The sequence below is a fragment of the Lepidochelys kempii genome, chromosome 9 (assembly GCF_965140265.1).
Source record: "Lepidochelys kempii isolate rLepKem1 chromosome 9, rLepKem1.hap2, whole genome shotgun sequence".
Taxonomy (NCBI): domain Eukaryota; kingdom Metazoa; phylum Chordata; order Testudines; family Cheloniidae; genus Lepidochelys; species Lepidochelys kempii.
Genome location: NC_133264.1, coordinates 81300205 through 81325993, shown reverse-complemented (window position 1 = coordinate 81325993; position 25789 = coordinate 81300205). Strand labels below are relative to the sequence as shown.

Genomic DNA, 25789 nt, shown 5'->3' with positions numbered 1-25789 from the left:
ATCAATAAATTATGTTATGAGCTAAAAATGAATCAAACCAAGTTAATTTTCTATATTTTCTTTCTGCCGTTTGATACATTAGCTTCATACAGGAGGAGGTGGTTCTATACTGCCTAGCAAAATTATACGAGTGATGCATTATATAAGCCACTAAGACATTTCATAGTTTACAGTGGAAGAGTGTTCCTGCTCATTATGTGAATGAGAGGAGACTGCTGCACTTCGCATGACATGTATCATTTAGACACATTTAGTTCCAGGACTATTTGGAACAAGGGATGGAGAGAAACTTTAAACGGTTCCAAGTGACCGAGTGCTCTGGAGTTTTCCAAACCCAATTGTCTAGTGCAAGACCATGCCAGCTTTTAAAGTGCACAAAGAGAGAAATATCTCTGGAACACTACTGATTTCTAATTAAATCCTTTGTGTGGAAAAAGAAACAGAAATGGATCTTGGCCAGTCTGTCTGAAACTGGCAGATGTTCCTTAGCTGAAAAGCTATCAAATATAGTTCAGCCAATAGTAGTTAACCATACCACTGAAAACGGACAGGAGACATTGGAAGCTGTGGTTAGAGGAATTTTACCAAATGTCAAGGCAAAGTACCTCATGTCATTTGAAGCTTTTCATTGAATTAATTTTATATATATAATTTCACATCTTATTTTTCTACATTTTAGAACCTGTCTGTAAGCTAGGTGTTCCAGATTCAGGAAAGAGCTCAGCATTTCAGTGGTCCAACTTTGGTTCAGGGGAGCCAATTTTTGAGGGTCTTTCCTGTTTATTAGAAAATATTTATTTGAATTAGATCTCTTTTGCAAAGCAGCTGTTTAAATGAAAGGGAAAACATCTTTGTGAAATGCTAAGCCAAATCTCAAGAAACCCCAAATGCCACCATGTTCTGCAGTTGACTTGAGCTCTTTGTCACACAGCCCAAGGTAACACATTTGAGTCTTGAAGAGCAGATAGCCATGCAGCCATGTTCAGCAAAACTCGTAAGCCTGTGCTTAACTTTCAGTCCCATTCAAGTCAGTGAGGTTTAAACATGTGCTTAAGTGCTTTGGTGAATTAGGGGTCTTATTGAGGGGCATATCTTCAATCCCACAAAGACTTAACTTTAAGCATTTGAATAGTCCTATTGGTTAGTTTGTAGGACCTTACAAAAAATGGTTTGTAGCCTTCATGTCTAATGAGTTGTAGTTATCAGCTGCCAGTGTCTATACCACACTGTGCTGTGATCATGTCAGATCTGTGGATTTACACCAGTGTAACTAAGATCAGAATCTGGCCAACCATTTTCCCAGCATCATGAGCCTTTTAAGCAAATATGGCCATTAGACATCTTTGAGCTGTTACAATGTGGCAGGTTTATGTCCTAACCTTTGAAAACCATGAAGCAATTAATGCAAATTCCATTCTCTGTAAACCCTCTGAAAACACTGTTTCTTTATTTATTTATATTATGCTTCAAGGACAACTTCACATGAGACAACAGATGACACAAAGGAGTCCTGGGCTGTATAAATATAGAATCATTTTATTTTATTTTATTTTGGTTAATAGATACAATACAATTTTCGACTACGTAAGAAAGCGGAGTTTTCAGTGCATACATTCTTCAGCCAGACAGGGACAGGGCACCCAGACATTCCATAGTGATTTGAATAATACCATGGCACTTGCTTAGTTTATTTCCCTTAACTCCATAGTTATTGGGCTTTCCCAGCTTTCATTAACAGCTTTGACAGCTCAAGGTCTAAGGAAAAATTAATTGAATAATAAGGCTGGGCTGGCTCTTGTGAAACAGGATTATCAGGCAGGCAAAGACACTATTTGGTTCCTGCATTCCATGCTAGTCTTCGTGAGTAACCATATCTTTTAAGGAATCATATTTGGTTGGCATGCCAGTGAGCTCTTGCAGTTCAGCCAGGAACTGGGACTTTTTGTCCTTCTACACAATATGGAAACAACACTTGATACAAACAAACCAGAGCTGAGGTCGAACAAGGGAATTCATACCTCTCCTCCTGTTTTCTCCCTCCAATTAATTTTAAGAAGAAGGCCCTATGTTTGAGCTCAGAATTGCATCATCTCCTACAGATCCAGTGCTTTGTAGCATCGTATCTTGTTATGGACATTTTGCTGATGATATTTCATCAGAAACGTTTTATTCCATGGGATTGCCCAGGTGGGACTTGGGAGCTAGAAACCATTAATCAAGACCACACCCTTGTAATTGTATTAAAAGCAGATAACACTTCCCAGGCGAGATGGGACGTGACAAGACAGTGCCACTGCTGAAGATGAAATGTTATTGAGAAGATTTATGTTTTAAGCTTTTGACTAGCTGGTTACAGAGTAAAGTGCCAGTGAACATTCTCCACAATAAATAGGAGGCAGAGAAGAAGTGATAAAGTGCCATGGCCTTTTGAAGGACTCCAGACAACTGCCCAACAAAGTTGCAAGAAAGAGCAGTGTTCACATTAGAGAGAGATCCAAACTGTGGAGTTTGGAGACATTTAGATTTGGATCTCAATACAGATCCAAATTTAACAGGATTTAATGTCCTTATTTGAGCCTACTACAGAGTAAGGCTTGAGACATGAGATTTTCATTTTGATTGGAGGTACCCTAGCACTCAGGGCAGGGGGAGATGGATCCAGTGTCTGAGTTTGGGCCCCCCATCTAGTTAAGATAAAGTGAAAGAGGCAAAGAGTGATCAAACTGTCTGAAAGAGACAGGGGAAACAGATAGACTTCAGCTATAAATTCACCAAATTTTAGCTTGCTGGAGAAGCTCAGTATTTAAATACCCAGAAGAGAAGAAACATATTTTGTTCAGGGAGATGTTACATGGACAGTTTCTGATAGAGATAAAAAAGTCACAGTCCCTAACTCTAGCCAATGTAGGAAGTCTTAGGATGGGAAAAGGTTAAAGTTAAAGGTGGAAAAAAAAAAGTCCTGTTTAGATGATCTAGTCAATCCCCAGCAAGTACAGGATACCTGGGCAATATCAGACTGAAACCAGTTGCACATTTGATCTTAGCCAAAAGGCAGAGAAGAAGCTACTGGGAGAAGCCAGGAGGGAGGCTAAACATGATCTGAACTTTCCATGGAATTAAGTGTTAAGATAAATGGAGAGTAAGGAAAAAGGGGAACCAGGGAATATAGATGTCAAGAAACACCAAAATAATTAGATGGGTCTGGACCACAATCAGGTACCTTATCTTTGGCCTCTTATCTGGCCCCAGGGTTCATCGGGGAGATTCTTTCCCCTGAATGCTCAGAGTCCCTTTGCCTGATACTTTGTGGTTGCTAGGGAAAAACAGAAGGGGAAAGCACCATAAAAAGCCCAGCAGGTTTGCACAGGTTAATAACAGTTGTCGTTAAACTGAATCAGATTAGAAAGGCAGGCGGCCAACTGCCCTCTGGAGTCAAACAGGAATCCCTGAGAAGTCTGAAAAATCAAACATTACAGCACTTAGCAATTTGTCCTCCTCTCTTCCTCCTATCAGTAGATCAGCCTCGGAGTTAGACTAGAAGCTGTGAAAATCCCTCCCCTTTACCTTGAGCTGCACAGCTGATACCTGCAGGAGTGTTACAAGCCCACCAGATTCCTCCCAATCCCTGTTTTCTAACTGAAGCTACGTAACAAAGGGAATAAAGGAGAGCCAAAGATGCTAACAGCCAGAAGGAGAGTCACTATAAACTGGAAATGGGAGGGTACTGTTAACCGAGCCTGGCCCGCAAGCATTAGTGAAATGTTTAGTAAAGATACTTAACTCTGTTACATCAGGGGATCTCCGTCTTTCTCTTGATTAAAATGTTACAGACATATCATATGGAGGAATTGCTATATTTGCCTCTACTGGGTAAACTATATACACCAATGTAAGGAAAGAACAATAATTAAATTAAGGGAGGAGAGGAAAGGACAAACAAAATATTAGTAAATAAAATACAAGACACATACGTGAATAATACTTGTCAGGTAATAGTTCAGCTGGTTGCATTTACTGTGAAAAAGAAAAAGAAACTTCCACTCAAATAAAAGTTGGAAACACATTTGTCCAAATCTTGGTCATTTGCAGTTTTGTTCAGGACACTTCTTAAGTGCATTGAGGCTGACATAAAGGAACCAAACCCTCCCACCCACAGACAGGGATTGTTGTCCTGTTTCCGATGAACTGGGCATCAGGCATGGCTAGCTCTAGATGCCTTCTGATCCTTGAATCACAAAGAGGTCCTCAGTTTTTAGAGGCCCATCCATGGAACCAGCGATTAAAATGGGTATAATTTTGCAGATCTCATGGAGAGTGCACAGGCCTGCATTTCTGTGTTCTCATGTGACATAAAAACAACTGTGATGGATGTTGGCTAAAAGCCATAATAAGACTCTAGATGCAGTACCCCCGTAAATAAAAGCACTCCCTTGGTTCCACTTAGAACACAACCCCTGCATCACTTTGGTTTCATAAAAGCCTCTGCAAATTGTGTTCTGAAGAAAGGTGATGTGAAAAGATGCTGAGTTTTCTTGGAAGCAGTTAATTAGCACAGCAGTGTTTCCAATTTTATTTTAGAAATGGAGAGCACATTTATATACTTGCAACTGTTATTTTTTTCCCTAGGCCTCCTTATATTTAGATTTTGCAAGCAAAAGTTTTTTACACACTGTAATTTTCACACGTTTAAGAGCAAGGTACAACAGCAAAAACTGTCTCACATTGACACTGTTAATGCTAGACCCAGCAGAGTTATATACTGGAGACATTTTTTTCCATTTGTCTTGTGAATAAATTATCTGCAAACCAAGTGCTTTATTATTTGACCAGCTCTATAGATGGTCAATTTAATGTTCACTGAACAACTGATCAAAAGAGCTTTTTGTCACTTTTTAGATAAATTATTCCCCCAATCAGTTTCTCTCATTATTTGACCAGCTCTAGTTAACACATAGTTACTACAATACAAAGAAGTGCAAAAATGACAATAAAGCAATTACAGACCACAACTTCCCAGCAGGTCAAATAGGAACAAGGGGCTTACTAGAGACTCATCTTTGTGAATTACTGCAGATCCCTTTTTTCAAATGGGAACCTGCATGCTTTTTTCAGACTAATTCAGGAACTAAAGAGAACTGGGATTACAATCTGAGGATCCCCCCATTTCAAATGTTTTACCATTCACAGTTAAGAGGGTGCTGGGCTTGGGATTTTTTATTTGTTTTCCCCTGTGATAATACCTGAGTCTTCTTTCATGCTTATTTCAATGTCATCAAGTCTACCTAGTAATTTGAAAATGATTCTAATGTTCTGAGAGTGTTTGGTCTGTTTTCATTATGCTGGAGGAGTTAGGGAAAGATGATCACATTGTTTGCCAGGTGCCTTTTCTTCTTTCGGTTTGTGATCATTTAAAAAGATCTGTCCTCTGAAGGAAAGAGGTAATTGCTAGTTCCAGACCTAGGAAGGGACTGGAGGGCTTTCCTAGGCCTTGGAAAAATCCCCAGGGAGAAAATTAATGTAAAGCTCCTTTTCCCAGGTTATAATTTCGGAGGTTACAGGCTTGACTGTCAATGAGCATCTTTCTCAGCCTTGCTTTAGACTTGAGATCCTAGTTGCTTTACTCCTGCCTAAATTTGTAATGTCAGCTGAGATTACTTCACAGTGCATTAAATTACAAGGATTACTTGCTTACTTGTGAGGTTGCTGAAAGGAGGACATGGGTGTGCATGCTGGCAAATCTACAACCCCCCTGCTGCACACAGCATGTGGGGGGTGAGGGGCAGGTCACTTTGAATTTCTCGGCTATGTAGATCCGGGATCCAGCCAGGCCTGGATAAGCAGACTGCGAAAAGTTTTCATTTACCCGCTTAGGGCATTACACACCACACTAGCAAGGTGGTTAGGCTGCATGGGCCCCAGCAGTATGAACCTAAATGTCAGATTGCTCCTGGTGTGGTACAGGTTGGTATTCCAAAAATCAAACTGTGTTTGGCATCAGCAGTGGAATCTAGGGGAAGTGCTTTCTTTAAAGATGTGTCCAGAAGCTAAACAGAAAAATTGTGTTAAAGTGTTTGTGTCCTAGTGGTATATGGCCTGCATTGAGTGCACACAAACATAGGACAATTTATTTATCTAAATTTATAAAGTCCCTATCCAAAGACCTAGGGTGCCGAACAATCATTATAAAATAGTGCACTAAAATAAATTGTTGTTCCCACAAAGGAAAAACCTGGGGAAATAGATGAGCTCTGTAGTGTGCCCAGAATGCAACCAAATCCAGGTTTTCTACGGGTACTCAGAGTGCCCATGCTCTGTGTATGTTGTATGGTTTCAAGGACGGATCCCAGAAGATGTACAAACACCATTAGAATACCAACCATAAGCAAAACAATTTGGATATTTCAAATACATTTTGGGAGGGACAAGGAGATCCCCATGTTTTTAAAATAATGTATGGTTTCAAAATCCACATATCAGTGTTTGGGGCTGCAGTTCTTAACTGCTCCCCTGACAGCATCTGAGCGTATAATCCTTGCAGGGTCTACGTGTGGCCAGCAGAATCAATACTGTTTCCACACCTGACCTGATTTGACCCTCAGTGACTTGTATGGAATGAGCAAAAAGGGATTGACATACCTTGCACGTCTGCAATTGCCACTGAACAGTCCCCGTGTGGGGAGTAAGGAGTGGGGGCACTTTTGGGCTGCAGCTCCTATTTTTGATTCTGGTCTGTTAACTAGATAAGCTGAAATATACCTTTAAGGTAGCTGCTCTTTAAGGGTTTCCATTCATATCAAGGACATTGTCAGTTTCCTTCTCTTTTTACCCTAGTCCTTTTAAAGAGCCTGTACAAATGATGGAGGCATGTGAGAATCCAGCATTGTTGAAAGAGGTGCAAAGATGGAACTGGGCTGATTACACTGGAGGGGCAGAATAGTGGATGACGGAGTTGTAGTCGGGCGGTGGGCTGTGGCATTCCAGGTTTGGATCCATGGGCAGGAGGACTGAGTCTTCCAGTGTGAAGTCTATGGTGTCCTCATCAGTCTGTACTGCTGGCTGGTATTTCACAATCTCATGCTCTGATAACATGGATTCTTTGCTCTTGCTGACAGCTCTCTGCCTGTTTAAAACAAAGACAAACAATTCAGACCCTTTTCTTATAAAGCTTTGCTCTTATCTGTCATTGGCCTAATATCTGTCGTTCCAGGATCTCAAAATGCATTACTGAACTGACCCTCACAGCACCCCTGTCAGACACGTAACTGTTATCCCCATTTTACAGATGGGGGGACTGAGTTTGTGTCTTGCTCAAGGTTGCTCAGAGATTCAATAGCAGAGTCGGGAATAATATCTAGGAGTCCTTATACCCTGTGTCTTTCACTAACCACGAGCCACCCTGCAAGGTACTGTATGTATCTTGGTTATAAATGCTCCTGTCATTGTTCTGACATCAGGTCAGGGAACGTGACATTTTGAAAGCAGAATCATGAGCTATGGTTTTTCTTTAAGTACAGTAAAAACTGGGATTAATGAATAATCTATGACATGCTTTGATTTATAATAATGTGGAGAGCACAAGGGCACTTTACATACTTTGTAACCCTTTAAAACTACAGAACAGTCTTTCAGCTAAGTTGCATGATGCCCAAACTGGTATCCTGCAGTTGGTGCTATTCAAGAGACCCTGTTTTGATTCCCAGCTGCCTTCTTTTACTCTAGAGCAGTGGTTCTCAACCTATTTACCATTGTGGGCCACATATGGGCTCAAAATGTGTTATGTGGGCGGTATCCAATACTACCTGTATGGCCCTGACGATGTCACCTGGGGTCTGTGCTGATTGGGCTGCAAGTGGCACCCAGGCCACAGGTTGAGAACCACTGCTCTAGGTGATGGTGTGGAGAAATAAACAATTTATGCCGCTAAATAGCAACCCCTATTGGTAGAACTAGAACTCCAAAGGGAGTGTGGACCAGTCTTCATTAGATGCCATCACATGGTGGCTTTGAAGAGAGGTTCACTTGAACCCCAAAAAGGTAATTATATGCAACCTCAGAAATAATATTTTGCTCATCTATAGCACCTTCCACCCGAGGAATTCAACGCATGTTTGTGGAGGAGATTTGGATAATTCAGAGATGGTGGTAATAAAGATCCAGATCTGGAAGTGGTTCTCTGAACTTGTCCACTGTTGTTAGGACTCTGTAACTAACTGATCTGAATCTTTTTGCAATAATCCATAATTGCAAACTGACTCTGATCATGGCATTCCTCGTGTCTCACTTCAAAATGACTCCTGAACATGCTAGGGAGAGTTTAAAATGAACCAATTATATAATGCTCAGACAGTAGGAGAACACATATCATGTGTACAGGTAAATAGCTACTTTCTAATGGCCTTGAAACAGAAACAGTCTTCAGGAGAAATTTGACTATTTATTATTATTTTATATATATTGCAGTAGTGCAGAGTGAGCCCAGTCATATTCCCAGATCCTGTAAGTGCTAGATACTGTACAAACACAAAACAAGAGGAAAGTCCCTGGCCCAAGGATCTTACAATCCAAATATAAGAGATGGGCCAACAGATACATACAACAAACAGAGGGAGCGCAAAGAAACTATGAGATAAAACTGGTCAGTATGAAAAGCTCTAGTCACTGCACACCAGCTGTTTAATCACTGGTGCATGTTTTTGTAGGCATCGTGATAGAGGAAAATACTGATCGCAGCATCATGAGTCAGCCTACCTCACACCCAGCACTCCTTCCCATTTGTAAACAGACTATGGCTGATTGAGGATGGAGGTGTGACCCTGCTTTATAGAATCATAGAAATGTAGGGCTGGAAGGGACGTGAAGAGGTTGAGGCAGGATTAAGTCAACATGGACCATCCCTGACAGGTGTTTGTCCAACCTGTTCTTAAAAACCTCCAATGATGGGGCTTCTACAACCTCCCTTGCAAGCCTAGTTCAGAATTTAACTATTCTAGTTAGAAAGATTTTCCTAATATCTAACCTAAATCTCCCTTGCTGCAGATTAAGCCCATTACTTCTTGACCTACCTTCAGTGAACATGGAGAATAATTGATGACCATCCCCTTTATAACAACCCTTAACATATTTGGAGACTGTTATCAGGTCCCCCTCTGTCTTCTTTTCTTAAGACTAAACATGCCAACTTTTTTAACCTTTCCTCACAGGTCAGGTTTCCTAAGCCTTTTATAATTTTTGTTGCTCTCCTCTGGACGTGTTCCAATTTGTCCACATCTTTCTTAAAGTGTGGCACCCAGAACTGGACAATGTACTCCAGTTGAGGCCTCACCAGTGCCAGGTAGAGTAGAACAATTACTGCCTGTCTCACATGATTTTCCTGTTAGTACACCCCAGAATTATATTAGCCTTTTTCACAATTGCATCACCTTGTTGGCTCACATTCAACCTTTTCTGCAGTTGAGCAGATTTTCCCACTGTTTTCCCTCTTAAGTGTTTATGTTCTGGAACACTTGGTTGAAAAACAAACCAGCAGGAGACTCAGTTGGTCCAATGATTAGGTCACTAGTGAAGGACTTAGGAGACCTGGGTTCAAGTCCCTGTTGTGCCCAACACTTTCGGTGTGACCTCGAGATGGAGATAATTGTACTTCCATGCGTCACAGGCTAAATTCATTAAAACTTGTAAGGTCTGTTCATGTACTATGGTAATGGGGACTATTTAAATATCTAAGATAGCTAGACCCAGCCCAGACTTAACAAGGAGGTTGCTGCTGGGGACAACACACTCATAATATTCCTATTTTTCATTTTCTGTTGTCCTCATTCTTCCTGTCGCCTTCTGTCTCTGGTTTCAGTACAGAGGGGAAAATGTCTTTTTCTCCAGAAAGGGAGCTAATATCTCTCAATAAATTATGATACGATAACCTTAGAAGATCTGGTCTCTTGCCTTGAAATCCTGAGCCTGTCCAGGAACTGAAGTTCGCTGTGAGCTACAAGTGTCACCAGCCTGGCTAGTAGAATCAGTATTGGTGTTTTCATTGTCAATGCTAATTGTTCTGGAGAGGTGCAGGCAGGCACGTCTTGTATATTGTATTGGCTCAGGTAATGTATCGGCTTGTGTGTATGTGCACCAGTCAGTTTATAATGGTCACTTTTGAGTCATTCAGTCCTGTAATTCTCCGTTGTTTGGTGAGTTTGTGTGTGTGTTGGATGATACTTTGAATATGCCAATCTATGAAGGGATTCATTCTAAGCCAGTAGCACTTGAGATGTTGAGTCAAATTCAGCCATCATATGAACAGGTGCAACTTCCTTCGACTTCAATGGGAGATGCGTCATTTTACAGCAGGGTCTATTTTGGTCTGATGTGGTTGTCCTCCCCAAAATGTCAGTACATCCTGCTCAAACTCAAGACAGGAAAATGAACCCACGATTCCTGCATGGTGATGCAGAGATCTAACCACTAGGATGCTTCTTGCATCTCTTCAATAAACTCCAATCCTGAGACTTCCAGGGTACAGAGAAGTAAACTGTGCAGACAAACTCTGCTGTGCTGGCCTCTTAGATCTGGACTAGGAGTTGAACTCAAATTCCTTGCATGGCAATGCAGATCATTACTCACTAGGTTGCCGCTCATGACTGAAATAAGCTATAACCCTGAGAGTTCCAGCAATGTGACAGTCTTTTATTATCAAAATCTAAATTCTCTTCTTTCTCATTGTCCAGAGGAAAACACCAGCGGGAATTTCTTCAAAATGCCATACATTTGCCAGCTTTTCCATCTCCTCTCTTTAGATAGATTCTCCCTCTGGAATAAGCGGCAGAACTGTCTCTCTGCTCTACTGTTTATTTATGTACTTTTCTTTTATTACGTAGCCCTGTTGACTCTTGTCAGCTGACTCCACAGACATTCTGGCTTTTAATTTCCAGGTATTAAAGTTGTCAATGGAGACAAGGAGAAGCACGAAAGTATCTGTTTAACTTGGCCCTCGGCCTGTGTGCCTTGGAGTGCCAGATAAAAGAAATTTTATTAGGGTTTAGTTTGGCCACACAATGAGAAACTTTCAGACCCTTGCTGGCTTCCACCAAGTGTTCTCCTTGTGTTTCTGTCCCATCTACAGCAGGGGACTGCATCTGGGAATAGCTCTGTCTGTCACCTAAATCACACTGATGTCTGAAGAGAGACTTAAACAGTGACATTTAATATTCGCTCCCAAGCCAGAGAAATGATGAGTTTGATCTGAAGTGAGTTCTGTGATTAACCATCTATGGCAAATTGAAATGCAATTAACTTTCAGAAATGTTCCTTTCATGCAAAATGCATGTCCTAAATTAAAACAATCCAGAGGTCTTTACATTTTACCTTTTAATGCTCTAGAATGAAATGTCAGTAAATATAGTCTTTTCTTGCTCAGCAGGAGGGAAATGTACATATGCTTGGAATATATATTGTAGTGGTAGGCTGCAGTTTCCTTGTTCTGACTGTCCTTGAAATCTCATTTGCTACATAGAAACTGCCACATTGGATCAGACAGTTGGTCCATCTAGTCTGGCATCCTGCCTCCAGTAGTGGCCAGTACCCATTGCTTCAGAGGAAAGCAAAACCCCTCTTATAATTATGCTCCGAGTCAATTGTGCAATGTTGCATGGGAGGGAAAAATCCTTCCTGAGCCACACAGGTGAATAGTTTAAGGCCCAAAGCATGATGAGATTTAACTACTCATAGTATTACGTAGCTACAAATGTTAATAATGGTTCATACAATGACCTAATCCTGTTAAAATTCAGCCACAGTATTTACCTCAGTGAATTCCACAGGTTGACCTTTAGGTTGGCTGCCTAAAGAAGTATTTTCCTTTATTGATTCTGCCTTCACTAACCTTTACTTTTAAATGACCTCTTCTCCTATGAAAGGAGAGAGTAGAAAGAAGGGACTGGTTAGTTTTCACTATGCCCTTCATAATGCTGAATATCTCAATCAAGTCCAGTGGGGAGGACTGTGTGGGGAGGGTGAGTTCCACCTAAAATACATTTTGAAATTGGCCCAAGACAGTAACATCTTATACAGGGACCAATACAAAAATTCTTGAATTTGTGCCTGTAGGAATTTGTTACATTTTGAGAAGGGTGGTGGTGGAATCTGAACACTGCCATTTCCACACTCAAAACACGAAAAGTGCCACTTTTCTCAGGTGCAAGTTTGTATTCAGTGCTAGTTGGGGAAACACTTGTTTCACACCCACATGATACACTTGTGAGACTGTGCCTAGCACACATTATACACTCAGTTCTGGGCTCCTCTGCACCAGGAAGATGGCTACAAACTGGAGAGGTTTAAGTGTAGAGCAACAAAAATGATTAAGGCACTGGAGGAACTAACTTATGAAGGAAGATTAGAAGAAAGCAAATATATAGCTTGGCTAACCAGTGACTCATGGGGACATGCTAATCATGCCTTCAGGCTTTCTTTCTACAGTGCCCATACCCTGGTGCCTAAACCCTCTTTGTAAATTGTAAATACCCACAGAGGGAGTTGATAGGTTTATAATTAAGGGCCTGTCTACTCTATTAGTAGAAACTTGTCAAAGGACCATACTACAAAACACTTGTGTCCTGTAATTGTAATGTAAAGGCACAGCCCTCAGTGACAGGAGCTGGATGCTGCATCTCGGAGCCTGCAGCACATCAGCTGAGACCCAGTCAGGTGGGGTCAGGGTGCTCAGCCAAGATTAGCCCGACTAATTTTTTAAGAGCAACCGAGCGTCATTAGATCAGACAATAAAACCCCCAAACAAACCCCATACCCAAGCAAAAGCCAAGCCTGCTATAGATCTTAATAATAACTTGATTAAAGAGTCTCCAGGAGGATTTTAAAGCAGTGCTTGGTGCTGGCATATTAATGTTACAAGATGAAACCTGACACTCTATCCTCATCCTTATGTCCCACACTTCCTCGAATGCTGATTTAGATGTAGTCCCTTTTTTGCTCTCATAAAGCCAACGTAAAATGCTTCTGACTTCAGAAATAGTTATTACTTGTCTAACAGGATTCCCAGGCCCAAGGTATCAGATTCAGCCTCAGTAAACTCTTGACACCAGCAAGTAGTGTTGCCAACTTTTCAACTTGACAGAGCAAGCAAATGCAAGACAAATAAACAGTGAGATTTCGGCAAAAAATAATAAACGCAGCCACCCTGGTTTAGAAAACATGCTAAGCCTTTGAAAGATTTTGGGTAAGAAGAGGATGACTGTTTGAAATGGGTCCAGGGTAAATGTTTTTGATAGAGAGAGATACACAATTAACAAGGGTGACATTATCTCCCCCACTAAACTAACACTCTTCTCTGACCTCTCCAAGCCATTTGGAGAATATTACAAGTGCTTCTCAGGGATGTTTTTCATGTTACGGGCGTGTAGGATCAAGGGATGACTTGTCCTGAAATGAAAGGATGCCAAGACCTTCCATAATTAATATCTAAATGAACATACCACTTGGGCCACAGAGATTCTGCAAGATAGTTTAAAAAAAGAGTCTGGCAAAAGGATCTTCTCAGCTGGGGTGAACTTCGAATGTTGAATGGAAAAACAGGCCAAGGACAAACACTCCTCTGTCCGCCATGAGATTGCCGGAGTCCTGAGAATGAGGTGGGTATGGATGCTGCTTGCTGCAGGCCTTGGCTCTAGATTAGATTAGATTTCTATCCAAATGCCCATGTGTGGACTGGTTGACACAGGAAGTACCTGGTCTACAGTTACAAATGGAATACCAAAAAAGATCTGGATTTAGAAGACCAGATATCCAGCTGGGGATATTTAATTGGAGCATATATTAAATGAAGTCAGTGGAATTAAACCAATTGACACTAACTCAGGATCTGGTCCAGTGTCCAGTTCAGAAGTTTTATTTGAGGCTTGAACCTTTACAGAGCTGGGCTGGAAATCTCACGAGAATAAATTCACTTCTGGGGTTTCTAATGTGTTTGCTTCTGAATGGCAATGCCATTAGAGAGCAGCCTGGCATGTGGGAATTTGGTGCTTCCGATGTCTGCTGAAAACCTGAAGGGGCAGGAAAGAAAAATCCACCAGCTACTCATCTGAACACTTCTGAATCTCAGAAACAAAAAAGTTTCATTCAAACATGATTCTAAAAAAATGGGCAAATATCATCAGGGGAGGGCAGGTTTTATTTGAATCAATGCATCCACCCCTTGTGTGCATGTAGACACAGAACTTTGTGAGGATGCCTGCTGTCCCTTTTTAGGTACAATATTGGGTCCTTAATTCTCCCGCTGTCCTGCAGAATGAATTCTGCTGAACACACTGAGTTCCTTTCCTGCAGGACAAGCGGAATTTGAAAGCTTACATCAGTTCTGCAAGGATAACATGAGCCTGCTCTGTAACTTTTATCACATATCACAGACTGAGTCTACTCCTCCGAACGATAACTGGGACTTCATGGAGCTGAAGTGTGAAAAGCCAAGGCAAGCTTCCGTCATCCCTCCTCTCTGTCTGTCTGTCAGGAGCAAGTCAGTAGTCCCTCTCAAGTACTGACTGTTGCGCTCCGACTGTGCACTCTCTGAAATGAGCCTGCTAACACTATACAGAAGCAGTGCAAGCTTCTCCCGATATACCACACCTCACAAAGAAGGTCAACTGTGTTCTGTGGGGAATTGTAGAAAATACCATTGTAGACAAGCTGTGTTGAATTTAATAGGGAGAAGCCAAGTCAATAGGGTTCTATCTGTCTTAGATACTACAGTATAGGTCTTACAGAAAACTCCAAGCAGTTTGGTTGAAATTCATTGTCAATTCCTAACTAACTGAACAGAGAATGAGATCCTTGCCACAGATTCTTTTGAAGAACTCTGTAGCAGAGATACTATTCTCTATTAGATTCTGTAGGCTGACTCCAAAAACCTATATAAGGGTTAATATTTTCTATAGGACTTTTTTTATAAGAGTGGAGATGGAAAAGACCTGTTCAGTCCCCCAGGCGTGCTCCCCCCCAACAATGCCTGATTGTTCTTTGCAGGGAGATGCAGAGCAAGAAGCCAAAGGCTGTTTGCTTTCTGAAAAATACAATTCTAGTGTGATCGGTTTTAATGGCCTTTGCTATGAGTGGACAAACACCCCTGTTCCACGTTGGCCCAATCCCTATGTGGAACCCAAATCTGCAAAGACTGATCGATAGGCTCCTGATAGTAGCAGACGGGAGAGTGAGAGGGTGTTGGGGACTTAAGTGGGCGACCGTGGGAAGAGGGAAGGACAGGACGAGGGGATTGTCATGGAGAAGGAAGTCTGGAGATCTTGGTTCTGAAACACATACAAGCCTTTTAGTGCTTATCCCAATTTTCTCATTTTTTCATCACTAGTGTTCTGGAAAGATCCATCTCATCCTTTACGTCCACAGTAGGCTGACATAGGTCTGGTAGGCACTGACATATTTATAAGGGCTTTTCCTCTGCTTGTCTCTGGTACTATAAAGTTTGGCTAGTTCTCGAAATTGTCCCACCCGTAAATAGGAACATTAGAAAGAGGCAGGGAAACGTTAACATACTCCTAATATATTCACTATCCTTATACTCCCATATTATGTTTGCCACTTGCACCACATTTGTGGCTCTTAGGGGTTAGACCCTGAAATAAACCAACTTTATTTGAAAGCCTGACCCCTCTTTGAATATGATGATTCAGAAGCATGAGGCAGCTTCTCCTTTGGAAAAAGAGTTAATTTGATTAGTGGCGCATCCTGTGCTGAGGTTGATGAAATTGGTTTTCGAGCTTCATCTGACTAATTAATGTTCACACTGTGAGCAGGGAAACACATGTATGAAAGCCCCGCTAGAGGAACAGCTTTCTTTTCAGAAGTCTGGGACTGTGTTTTATATGCAAACTGGTACCTCTTTTCTCTATGCTGTGACCAAAACTGAACTGCGCCTCTTCAGTTTGAACTGTATTAACCATCCTCTTTCTGTTGTAATCCTGAAGCCCCGAGCTGCTGGCGCTGCAGACTAAGTGTTCCATTTGGAATCAGAAGCTTTTTTTTTTTTTAACAACCTTTTCTGGACAGGACACTGACTCCAAAGAAATGTTCCCAAAGTACTCACGCTAGAGCCATAATCCCATAAGGCCAGGAGCGAATTTCCAGCCTCTTCAGGCTTTTCATCTCATCCGATGTCAGCACCATCCCGCTATCCGACTCGCTCTCCTGTAGAGTGAAAGGAACGGGACATCAGTAACATGGTAACTGCAAAGGACAGCACTGCAGCTCTGCCGCATTCACAGCAAGTGATGGAGAGTTTGTACTGGGCAGCAATGAAAGCCACCGGAGAAGGAAGAGCAAAGGGGCCAGTTCAAACACCAAGGTCCAGCTGGAGTCTATCCTTCTCTCACTTACTCTTCTGAAGCATTTTTTTGTGCTGTGATAGGGGCCAGACTCTCAGTCCTGCAGGCTGAATTCCCTCATTTGTCCACAAAGCAGGTGAAGCCCAGGCAGGAGCAGTGCCAGGTTTCCTCATCCCTGGAGAGGCCACCCCTACGTGGGGTTGAGGCTCCAAGGCCAGTTCAGTTACCGGTCCCTCAGGCACTGACTGCCAACAAGGAAGTCATTTGTAGAGGTGATTCTTTTTTTTTCCCTTTAGGTACACATTAGTGTACTAGGAGCTGGAGTGAGACCTACCAACACATTCCACACACAGCACCAAAGAGTCTTCACATGGGCATTTGCCAAGCTGGGTTGGACTCAAATCAACAACCTACAGCACTAACGCTCTGTATTATGGCCCCCAGTCAGCAAAAGCACCGGCACCCGTACTTTAAAAACTCACCTCTATACAGCAAAGCACTTAACAACACACACAACTTTCAGCTCTTCCATAATGCCCATTGATTCTGAAGTTAAGTTCATGTTTGTGTGCTTTGCTAAATTGGGGCCTACATTACCATTCCGCTTAGCCATCTGGGCCCCTTGGTACTTTTTGTTTGGCCTTTGAAAATTTGCCTTGTTTTTATGGAGTTAAAAATGTTATTGATCAGTTTTAAAACGGCCATAAAATGCAATGATATGCCCAGGGCTGAAATAATGTATACAGACGGAAAGACATTAATAGTGAGGGAAGATTGTGTCAAATAAAAAAAGCAAACATAACTGACGATTCTTCTTTCCTATTTTGGCTTTCTGGTATTTTAAAGAGAAATTCTACGTACACATATCACAAGAAGAAGCTTTTTGCCATTTTAAACTTGAAATCTGTTATTAAACATGATGTAGGGGTACCTTCTAGATTGTGGAGCTGAAATCTGAATGAAGGTTTATAAAGTGCACATCCATTTATAGGTCTCCTGAGATAAATGCTATCTTAAATACCTTCTAGAATTGCTCTCCCTATTAGAAACACTTCTTACTGAACTAAAGAAACTGTAAGCGTGGTACCAGATTAGACCACACAAACTCCTTGCAAGGAGTATGACACAGTAAACATATCTTGCAGGGCTCCTTCTTTGTACTCAAGTGGACAAAAAAAATCTTTCATCTGTCCTGCGGAGTTGTGAAGTTTAGGTCTAAAAGATAAAGTGGTGTTAAAATAAAAGGGAGGGGGCTCTGATTCAAAAGCTATGATTGTTAATTATTATTCATTTTTATTGTCTGCACTAAGCTTATGTCTAGAGGCCATGAATAGGGCCAGTTTGCTAGTGCGCTAGGTTCTGCATAAATTAACAGGTAGACATGGTCCCTGTTCCAAATAACTATAAAAATTTTAAAAATTTTAAATGAAAACAGGTGGGTTTTTTGAGGTTGGGGGAGAAATTCTTTACAACTTAAATACTCCCCTTCAGTTCTGAAAAGGGCACCAACAGCAGCTGTGCTGTGTACCTGAACCAAAAAGGGAAACTAACTAGAAATGGGAATGAACCTGTGATCAGTCTGCCGTCTGAGGAAGTGGGAAAGTGAACAAGTGGCATTCAGAGCGAGCAGAAAATCAGACTGTTCTCGGGGGGTAGTAACACAAGTCAGAAAACGTGATTGTTTTTATTTTTTTAAATTTATGGGGTGAAATCCCAGCCCCACTGAAATAAGTGGCAAGGATTTCATGCCAGGTTTATATTTTAACAATAAGTGACCCCATAATTTATTTTTCAACCACATATTTATCTGAATTGCCGCTTTCATAGTACCTTTAAACAACTACAAGAAAACGAATTAAAAAACTACAGGTCACGAGCATTAATGCAGGAAAGATGTGGTTGTGCCCTTTGAACTATTTGAAAGACTGACCTAATCAGTATTAATTCCTTTGGCATTTAATGCACTGGCACTAATCCTTGTGCACTCAGTAGTAAAGCGGATGACACAAGGGCTATACTTATCTAAGATATCCACTGCAATACAACTTTAATTCTGCCATTAATTTTAATGTCACCCTCTTTCCTATATGTAGGAAAAATAGTACCACCAAATATGTACTGATTTTAGACATGCCCCTCATGATGAGGTCTTTGGAAAAGGGCTGCAGATGCAGGCAGTTGGCCACCTATTTGTGAGAGCTGTCTGTCCAGTGAAAGTACTTGTGTGATCCAGAGAGACAGATCTGTAGAGGGAGCAGATAGCAGCTCACAGGAATTCTTACCCTACAGATCCCTAAGACTGTGGAATAGGGATGGAGTTCTAGAAACTGAATATGGCAAAGGAAGAGGAAATAACAGGTAACAGTTCTGCACTGGCAAGAGGGTGGACTAGAGATCTGCTTTCTAGGATCAACTGTAGATGGACACCTCACCCTTCCCAGGAGAGTATATATTCATCAGTTGGAGAAGAAACTCCCTGCACAGGGGACCATGCAGGCTGGGGAGAGCAAGCGAGCGTGAGAGCACTCCCTGCCTGGGAGAGCATATGGGCCATAGGAAGAGACAAAAATGTGTGCATCCTCCCTGACCTTTACTTGCTCCACAGCCTGTGGGTGCTCACCCTCTCCCTCAGCCAGATGTTCACCTGAAGGCTTATTGCTGTTGAGTTTTTGAGCAGACAGGGGTTGCCCTATGGTGCCAGTGGCTCTGACTCTAAGGCAGGAAGCATGGGGAGAAATTATACTGAAGTTCACAAGGAGCTGAACTACAAAAGAAGCTCTTGAGTTATTTTATATGGATGGAGAAGAGAGACAACTAGGTGCTTTGTGACCCCAGAAGAGGCCACGTGAAGTTCCTGGCACTGAGCAGAGCTGGAGTAATCATGCTTTTAGCCTCCATGTGAATTGCTCCATGAAACAAAGTGCAGGATCCCCTTTGCCCTCCTGGATCCAGGGCCAAATCCCCATTGGGGTTTCTGTCCCCTCTCCCAGAATGAAGCACACACATGCTCCAGAAACTCTTTCAGTCCCTGATGACAGCAGGCCTGCAAACCTGCTGGAAGGGGATGTGTTCACCTCGCTTACCTCATTCATTACTTTCTGCTTCTCCACTGGCACCTCATCAAATGTCTTCACACTCAGCGGTCTCTTCTTACTGTTATTACTGAAAAGGAGAAGGGTGAGAGATCAGCACACAATCATCAGCCTTGGCTGGGATGATTTAGTTGGTGTTGGTCCTGCTTTGAGCAGGGGGTTGGACTAGATGACCTCCTGAGGTCCTTCCAACCCTGATATTCTATGGTTCTATGAACCATTCATGATGACCCTGTAACTTTCCTTCTTTCCCAAGTGGCTGCTGACCTGGCTCTGTAGCTCAAACAATATCCCTGACCCGAGTGAGGTTCCTTCTTTAGATTTTCTTCTACATCTTGTAACCAGTTAGTAGGGCTCCGACAAGCAGTATCCATATATGAGTTATAAAATGAGACCCCCCCACCCAGGAGCTGCTGACAAAATCCACACTATCAGGACTTCAGATAAAAAGGGACAGTGACATGGACAACCCATAGTATTTTAAATTATAGGATAAGGGCTAGGTTCTGGATTCTCTTGGCCTACCAGGGGAAAGTCATATGGCCACACACCACCATCATTAGCAGACATCACAAAGGACAGGACAGGGATATATATATGTCCCCTCCGTTTCCTGATCCTTCCCTTTCTATACGGATGGCAGACCATGGTCAATGCTGGTGGGAGCGCGAGCTGCAACACCTTAAGTGCAATAGCAGTTGCGGAGTACACTTCCACTGCGCCCAGCAAGGCATGCCAGCTGCCTGCCTCCTCCACACACAGAATGCAGCGCCCGTCCGAGCCAGTCTGCGTCCCACAGGACAGTGGCTTCTAAAGCCGCTAGCCAATCCCAAGAGTTTATTAAATACAAAACACTGAAAACCAGTTAAAGAGCCAATCAGACCTAATATTTATTAAAGCAAAATGAGAGCAGGGCCAGAACTGGAAGCTTTGCAAAGTGTTATTATAACGCCCCAAAACCTTGGTGGTTCAGATAAGAGAGAGGCTGGATCCAACTATCCCTAGCTTTGTTTCTGAAAAACCCAATGTCCAGCTTCCTTGGTCCATCTTTAGACAGGACCAAAGTTTAAGGCACAGAGGGAAACTCAGTGACACTCAAAGCAAACCCCTCTTCCCCAGAAAAGTGTTCAAAGCCAACTGATACAAGCATGTGGGGGACTGAAACTGAAATCACAGGAGTGGGAGCTTCAGGAGAGGATGGTCCATCTAAAACACATGGGATTGAAAGCCTGCCCTAAAGGCAGCCAATGTGGCAAATCACTTTGGGGAAGGGGCAGGGGTCGGCAACATGTCTTTAGACGGACACAAGTGTCCATCCATGGTAAAATTTTTGAGGTCCGAGGGGGGTGCTCACCTCAGGCGGCTCCCCATCCCTGCTGTTGCTGGTGGAGGCGCGGCCAGGTGGCTCTACACGCTGCCACTTCCCCTCCTCCCCCACGAGCGCTGACTCTGCGGCTCCCAGCCCATTGGCCAGAAACCATGGCCAATGGGAGCTGTGGGGCCGGTGCCTGCAGACAGGGCAGCGTGCAGAGCTTCCTGGCCATGCCTCTGTATGAGCCTGAGGGGGGTCATGCCGCTCCTTCCGGGAGCTGCTTGAGGTAAGTGCCACCTGGAGCCTGTACCCCTGAGCCCCCCTCCCGGGCCCCAACACTCTGCCCCAGCCCTGATCCCCTTCCTGCCCTCTGAACCCCTCGATCCCAGCCCACAGCACCCTCCTGCATCCCAAAACCCTCATCCCCAGCCCCACCCCAAAGCCTGCACTCCCAGCTAGAGCCCTCACCCCCTCCACACCCCAACCCTCTGCCCCAGCCCAGAGCCCCCTCCCACACTCTGAACCCTCATCCCCGGCCCCACACCAGAGCCTGCACCCCCAGCCTGAACTCTCACCCCCTTGCATCCCACCCCCCTGCTCCAGCCTGGAGCCCCCTCCTGCACCCTGAACCCCTCATTTCTGGCCCTACCCCAGAACCTGCACCCTCAGCCCAGAACCTGTACCTCCTCCCACACCCCAACCCCCTGTCTCAGCCCAGAGCCCTCTCCTATCCCCCGCCAATGTCCGTCACTAGTCCAGTAATTTTGTCAAGTGTCTGTTGTGCAGCATGGTGGTGCTGACCCCTGGGAAAGGGTTTCAAAAGCAAGAGCCCTCAACCAGGGAAGGCCCTGCCCCTAGCCTAGTGCTGACTGAACCCAGGAACCATAAGCAGACCTGTTCCACTCCACCATAAATGCTGGTAGGCAGAGAAGACAATACATATGCCAAACTGTGGTGATCCATGCACTTACCTGCAGGCTTAAACTACTTTCCAGCTTTGACTTTCTTAATTGTCTAGAGTCTTAACTTGAAACCAAAGTAAGAAAGCAGTATCCGTACCCTATTCCCAATGCACTCCAGCGATTAATGCAATTGCTCAAGTTTTCTTCCACTGGGCAGGTCTTTGGGTTAGATTCTCCATCAGGGCATAATGTGATGTTCAGTGGAATATAGTCTTTACCATCCTAAATAATTAACAGAAGAAAGAGAAAACCAGTCAGGAAGTCAGTTATTCTTCCTGATGTCCCGGACATTATTGGCTATCAAGCTCTACTGGAACTATTTTCTGAGCAGGGCTCTGCACTACGAAAGCCATGTGGCTATTTGTTTTATTTTTGATTATTTCTTTAACGCAGTCACAAAGTTCTTTGCAATACACTAAATCCAGTGTTAAGGGCTTTGCTCAACATTCACTATCCTGTTGTCTTTCCACAAGGCAAATCTTTCATTTTGGAGAGATCCACTATGAAGAATGAATGAAAATTCCAGTTCTGGTTGCTCTTTGTGTAGATCCTCCCTTGGAGGCATCTGAGCACTAGCATTGCTTCATCAATCATGACAGCAAAGTGCAAGACCTCCAGGTGCCCTCGCATTCTAGGTCATCTTTTTCAAGCTTCTTCCCTCATAGCAACAACAGCTCTGCCGATGGTGCTAATGCGTCTGCTTGGAAAACTAAACTTTTTGAGCATGCAGCAACATTGAGTGATCTCTGGCTTGGGGGACACCAAGATGTTCACATCCATTAGAAAGCAGCTGGCTTTACAGGGATCCCCTGTTGCATCCTGGACAAACCTTCAGCCGATTATTTCCTACGAGTATTATTTATTATTATGCCCCAATCAGCCTCAGTTAAGTTGGGCACTCAAAAAAGAACTAGATAAGTTCATAGAGGAGAGGTCCATCAATGGCTATTAGCCAGGATGGGCAGGGATGGTGTCCCTAGACTCTGTTTGCCAGAAGCTGGGAATGGGTGACAGGGGATGGATCACTTGATGATTACCTGTTCTGTTCATTCCCTCTGGGGCACCTGGCATTGGCCACTGTCGGAAGACAGGATACTGGGCCAGATGGACCTTTGGGCTGACCCAGTATGGCCGTTCTTATAGGGTCTCTCAGTTAGGCACGCAACTACATTTTCAATGTCTTGGCATCTTTGGTGATTTCCATGGGCTCAGTGTAATGGGACTCAAAACACCCAAATCCATGTTAAAGCCCCATGTTTATGTATGGGAAAGGAGAGACCCAGACCCAGACCCAGACCGCATGTGTGGCTATCGCAGAGCTGGGAATTTGAAATGAGTAATGCCTATTTATAGCCTATGAGCTTCTGTTCAAATTGAGCAGTTGCAGCTAATGACAGCCATTCCTTATTATTGCAGCCTTAAACCACTTTATTTCCTGTGCTTTCATTACAGCAGTTGCCACTGCATCCTTAATATAATTCAGCACCTACCTAAGTAAGCTATGAATTCTCAGCAGCAAGTGCTAATTATTACAATTATCTGTAGAAGTGGCTCCTTGTCTTCTTAAATCCATTTATCAAAATTCCCTTCCCTTGATTTTAATTCTGAGGCGTAATTAACTGCCTTGTCCCTTATCATGATTCCTGAGTTCCCTTTAATTTCCTTTGCTTGCAGCATAAGGCTCACAAACTCTTCCCAGCTTTTGCACATTGCAAAACAAGTGTCTTTCAATGTAGCTTCCCTGATTTATGAGTTTCCAAAAGGGAAGGGGCCAGCAGAGAGAGCTTGATTTCTTCTTATAATGGAATTGACAGTTACATAATGGAGGTGTTGGGGTTTTTTTAAATGGAGAGAAAAAAGTTGATCTAACTATTATGAAATTGACAATTATGTAATTGACTCTTTGAGCCTTAAATGGCTTCATTTTGAAGTTCCTAAAAGTAACAATGAGCTTAAATACAGAGAAAAATGGGGCCGGGGGGTGGGGTGAGAGAGAGAGAGTTCAGACCAATTGTAGGAAGAGAACTATGCTACTGGCAGTTTGCAGTGTTGAAAACTAATTAAAATGTTTTGTGAGATAAAGAGCTATTGTTCCTCTAGGGGCAACTAAGCCTTTTTAAAATCAATGTACTGTAAGTTTCTGCTAGTTGTGGATGGATAAACGTCTCATTTTCTAACCCAAATCTCCTTTGAATATGTAGCATTTTCCACTCCTACCCTCACACCAATAGCCGTTTTCACTGTGTTCTTTGTGGTGATGTGAAGTCTTGTCTTGTATTGGTGCTTAACCCTGGGATATCATCTCTGCACACATGTGACAAACCAGTCGCACAGCTGTACCTGTTGCACGTTTGCCTGGAGGAGGTCTCCTAAGCGTTCAACCAGCTCTGTGAAGGTGGGCCGCTCTGTGGCAACTCCATGCCAACAATCCAGCATAGTCTGGTAGCTACGGAAAAACACATGGATTTAAAGAGAAACTCAGTCTGTGTTTCCAAACCATTTCTTTGTGCTGCGGCTTGTCTCCATCCTCATCTAGATGACTTCCCACCTGATACCTCCAATGGAGGTGACAAATCAGATCCCTGTGTTCAGAAGCATTGCATTACACTCCCAGTCATGTCTTTTCACTCCATACTTGTGTTTCAATCAATTCTCTAAGTTGTTTACACTGAGCTAGTTTAACTTTGGTCGCAGGCCCTGCTGATGTGGCTGAAAGCAGGTTACAATTACAGCTACATAGACACTCCCACAAAACTGGAAATCAAACAAATATGATAGTTCCTTGAACTGAGATTTCATACACAACTAGCCTGAAATGATCTGTTAACCCCTTTGCCCTATCGACGGCTTGGCCCTACAGTTGACTTGATGGTTTGTTGTTATTGGTCTATGGTGTCAGGGAGCCTGGGGTAGGCACAACCCCAAAATTTAATAAATGGGGTACAAGAAAGACAATCTGACAAACCCTCCCCCTACCTCAACACACAAATCAAAGTCCCTGTTACGATGGTTAAATTGTCTGTTGTCCATGGCCGGGAGTAGAACTCTTACATTTCTGGAGTGGAATATTCTGGCGATCTCATCCGTGTTCCTTCTTTGAGGCGGCGGCAAAAGTCCTCATCAATTTGCACTCCTGGGTATGGTGAGGCACCTGCAGGCACAGACAGAGAGGGTGACCTCAGCTGGCTTGGTCACTGTCCATCTGAATTCAAAACAGCAATGGTGATTGCTGAGCATTCCAGCCTAGCTGGAAATTTGGGGCCTGATCCTAAAAGGTGCTGATGCAATGGAAGTTGCAGGTGCTCAGCATCTCTCGAGATAAGGCCCTTTGACTGTAGAAATAACATTGTGGGCCAGATTTACAAAAGAGATTTGAATTGCTTAAAACGCTTATGTGTCTAAGTCCCACTGAAAGTCATCTTTAGGCTCTTCACAAAAAATACATGAATTCTAGGTCCAAAGCCAATTGCATCCATCTGCTAAATATCAGCCCTTCATGATAATAACTTCAACTAAAGCACTACATTTTCTGGCACATTCTGATGCTCCTAAAGGATCACAATACACATATATTTTCAGGGATGAGTGATGAAACCTAAATGGGTGTGGAGGTTCATCTCAGTTCACAGTAGCACCCAATAGGACTTTGTTCTAGAAATGTCATTAGAACAGGAACTCCCTCTAGCTTCAGGCTTCTGGTCAAGTTGAGCAATACATTCATACTAAAACCAGGGTCAGAATCACCCAGAAATGAAACATAGCAGAACAAAAGCAAAATGCATGTCAGTTTCATGCCTTAAATAATCTCCTGGGTTAAGAAGAAAGGTTCCTTCTAGTTTACCTTGATACATTCTGGTTTCAAAGTAATGCCCCATTCAGTCCCTGTGACATCCATGGAACTAGCTGCTCAGGTGAATAAGGCTGGGGGGTGCTGTAGGCTTTTAGCCATGTGACACAAAGGCCATGGGAACCATAGGTCAGCTAAATCCCCCCCGCCCAGACATGCAACTGAACTCTTCTTCCTCTTGTTCAAGCCAAGTTAGTGTTGCACATGTTGGGCCGAATCCTGAAGTCCTTAGACAAAAC

The 25789-nt window shown here is 43.1% G+C and overlaps 1 protein-coding gene across 2 annotated transcripts in view; it reads right to left on the bottom strand.

Annotated features, from left to right (window-relative positions):
• Window positions 1-1520: 1520 nt before the first annotated feature.
• LOC140917713 (vascular endothelial growth factor receptor kdr-like) overlaps window positions 1521-25789 on the bottom strand; it is a 182650-nt gene continuing 158381 nt past the window's right edge. For both annotated transcript variants that reach the window (XM_073361074.1, XM_073361075.1), the window contains exons 25-30: window positions 24755-24854; window positions 24044-24149; window positions 21801-21925; window positions 19421-19499; window positions 16100-16200; window positions 1521-7120 (exon numbers count right to left, since the gene is read on the bottom strand). In XM_073361074.1, coding sequence (XP_073217175.1) covers window positions 6916-7120; window positions 16100-16200; window positions 19421-19499; window positions 21801-21925; window positions 24044-24149; window positions 24755-24854 — 716 coding nt within the window. In that variant the 3' untranslated portion in view covers window positions 1521-6915. The remainder of the gene's footprint in view (window positions 7121-16099; window positions 16201-19420; window positions 19500-21800; window positions 21926-24043; window positions 24150-24754; window positions 24855-25789) is intronic.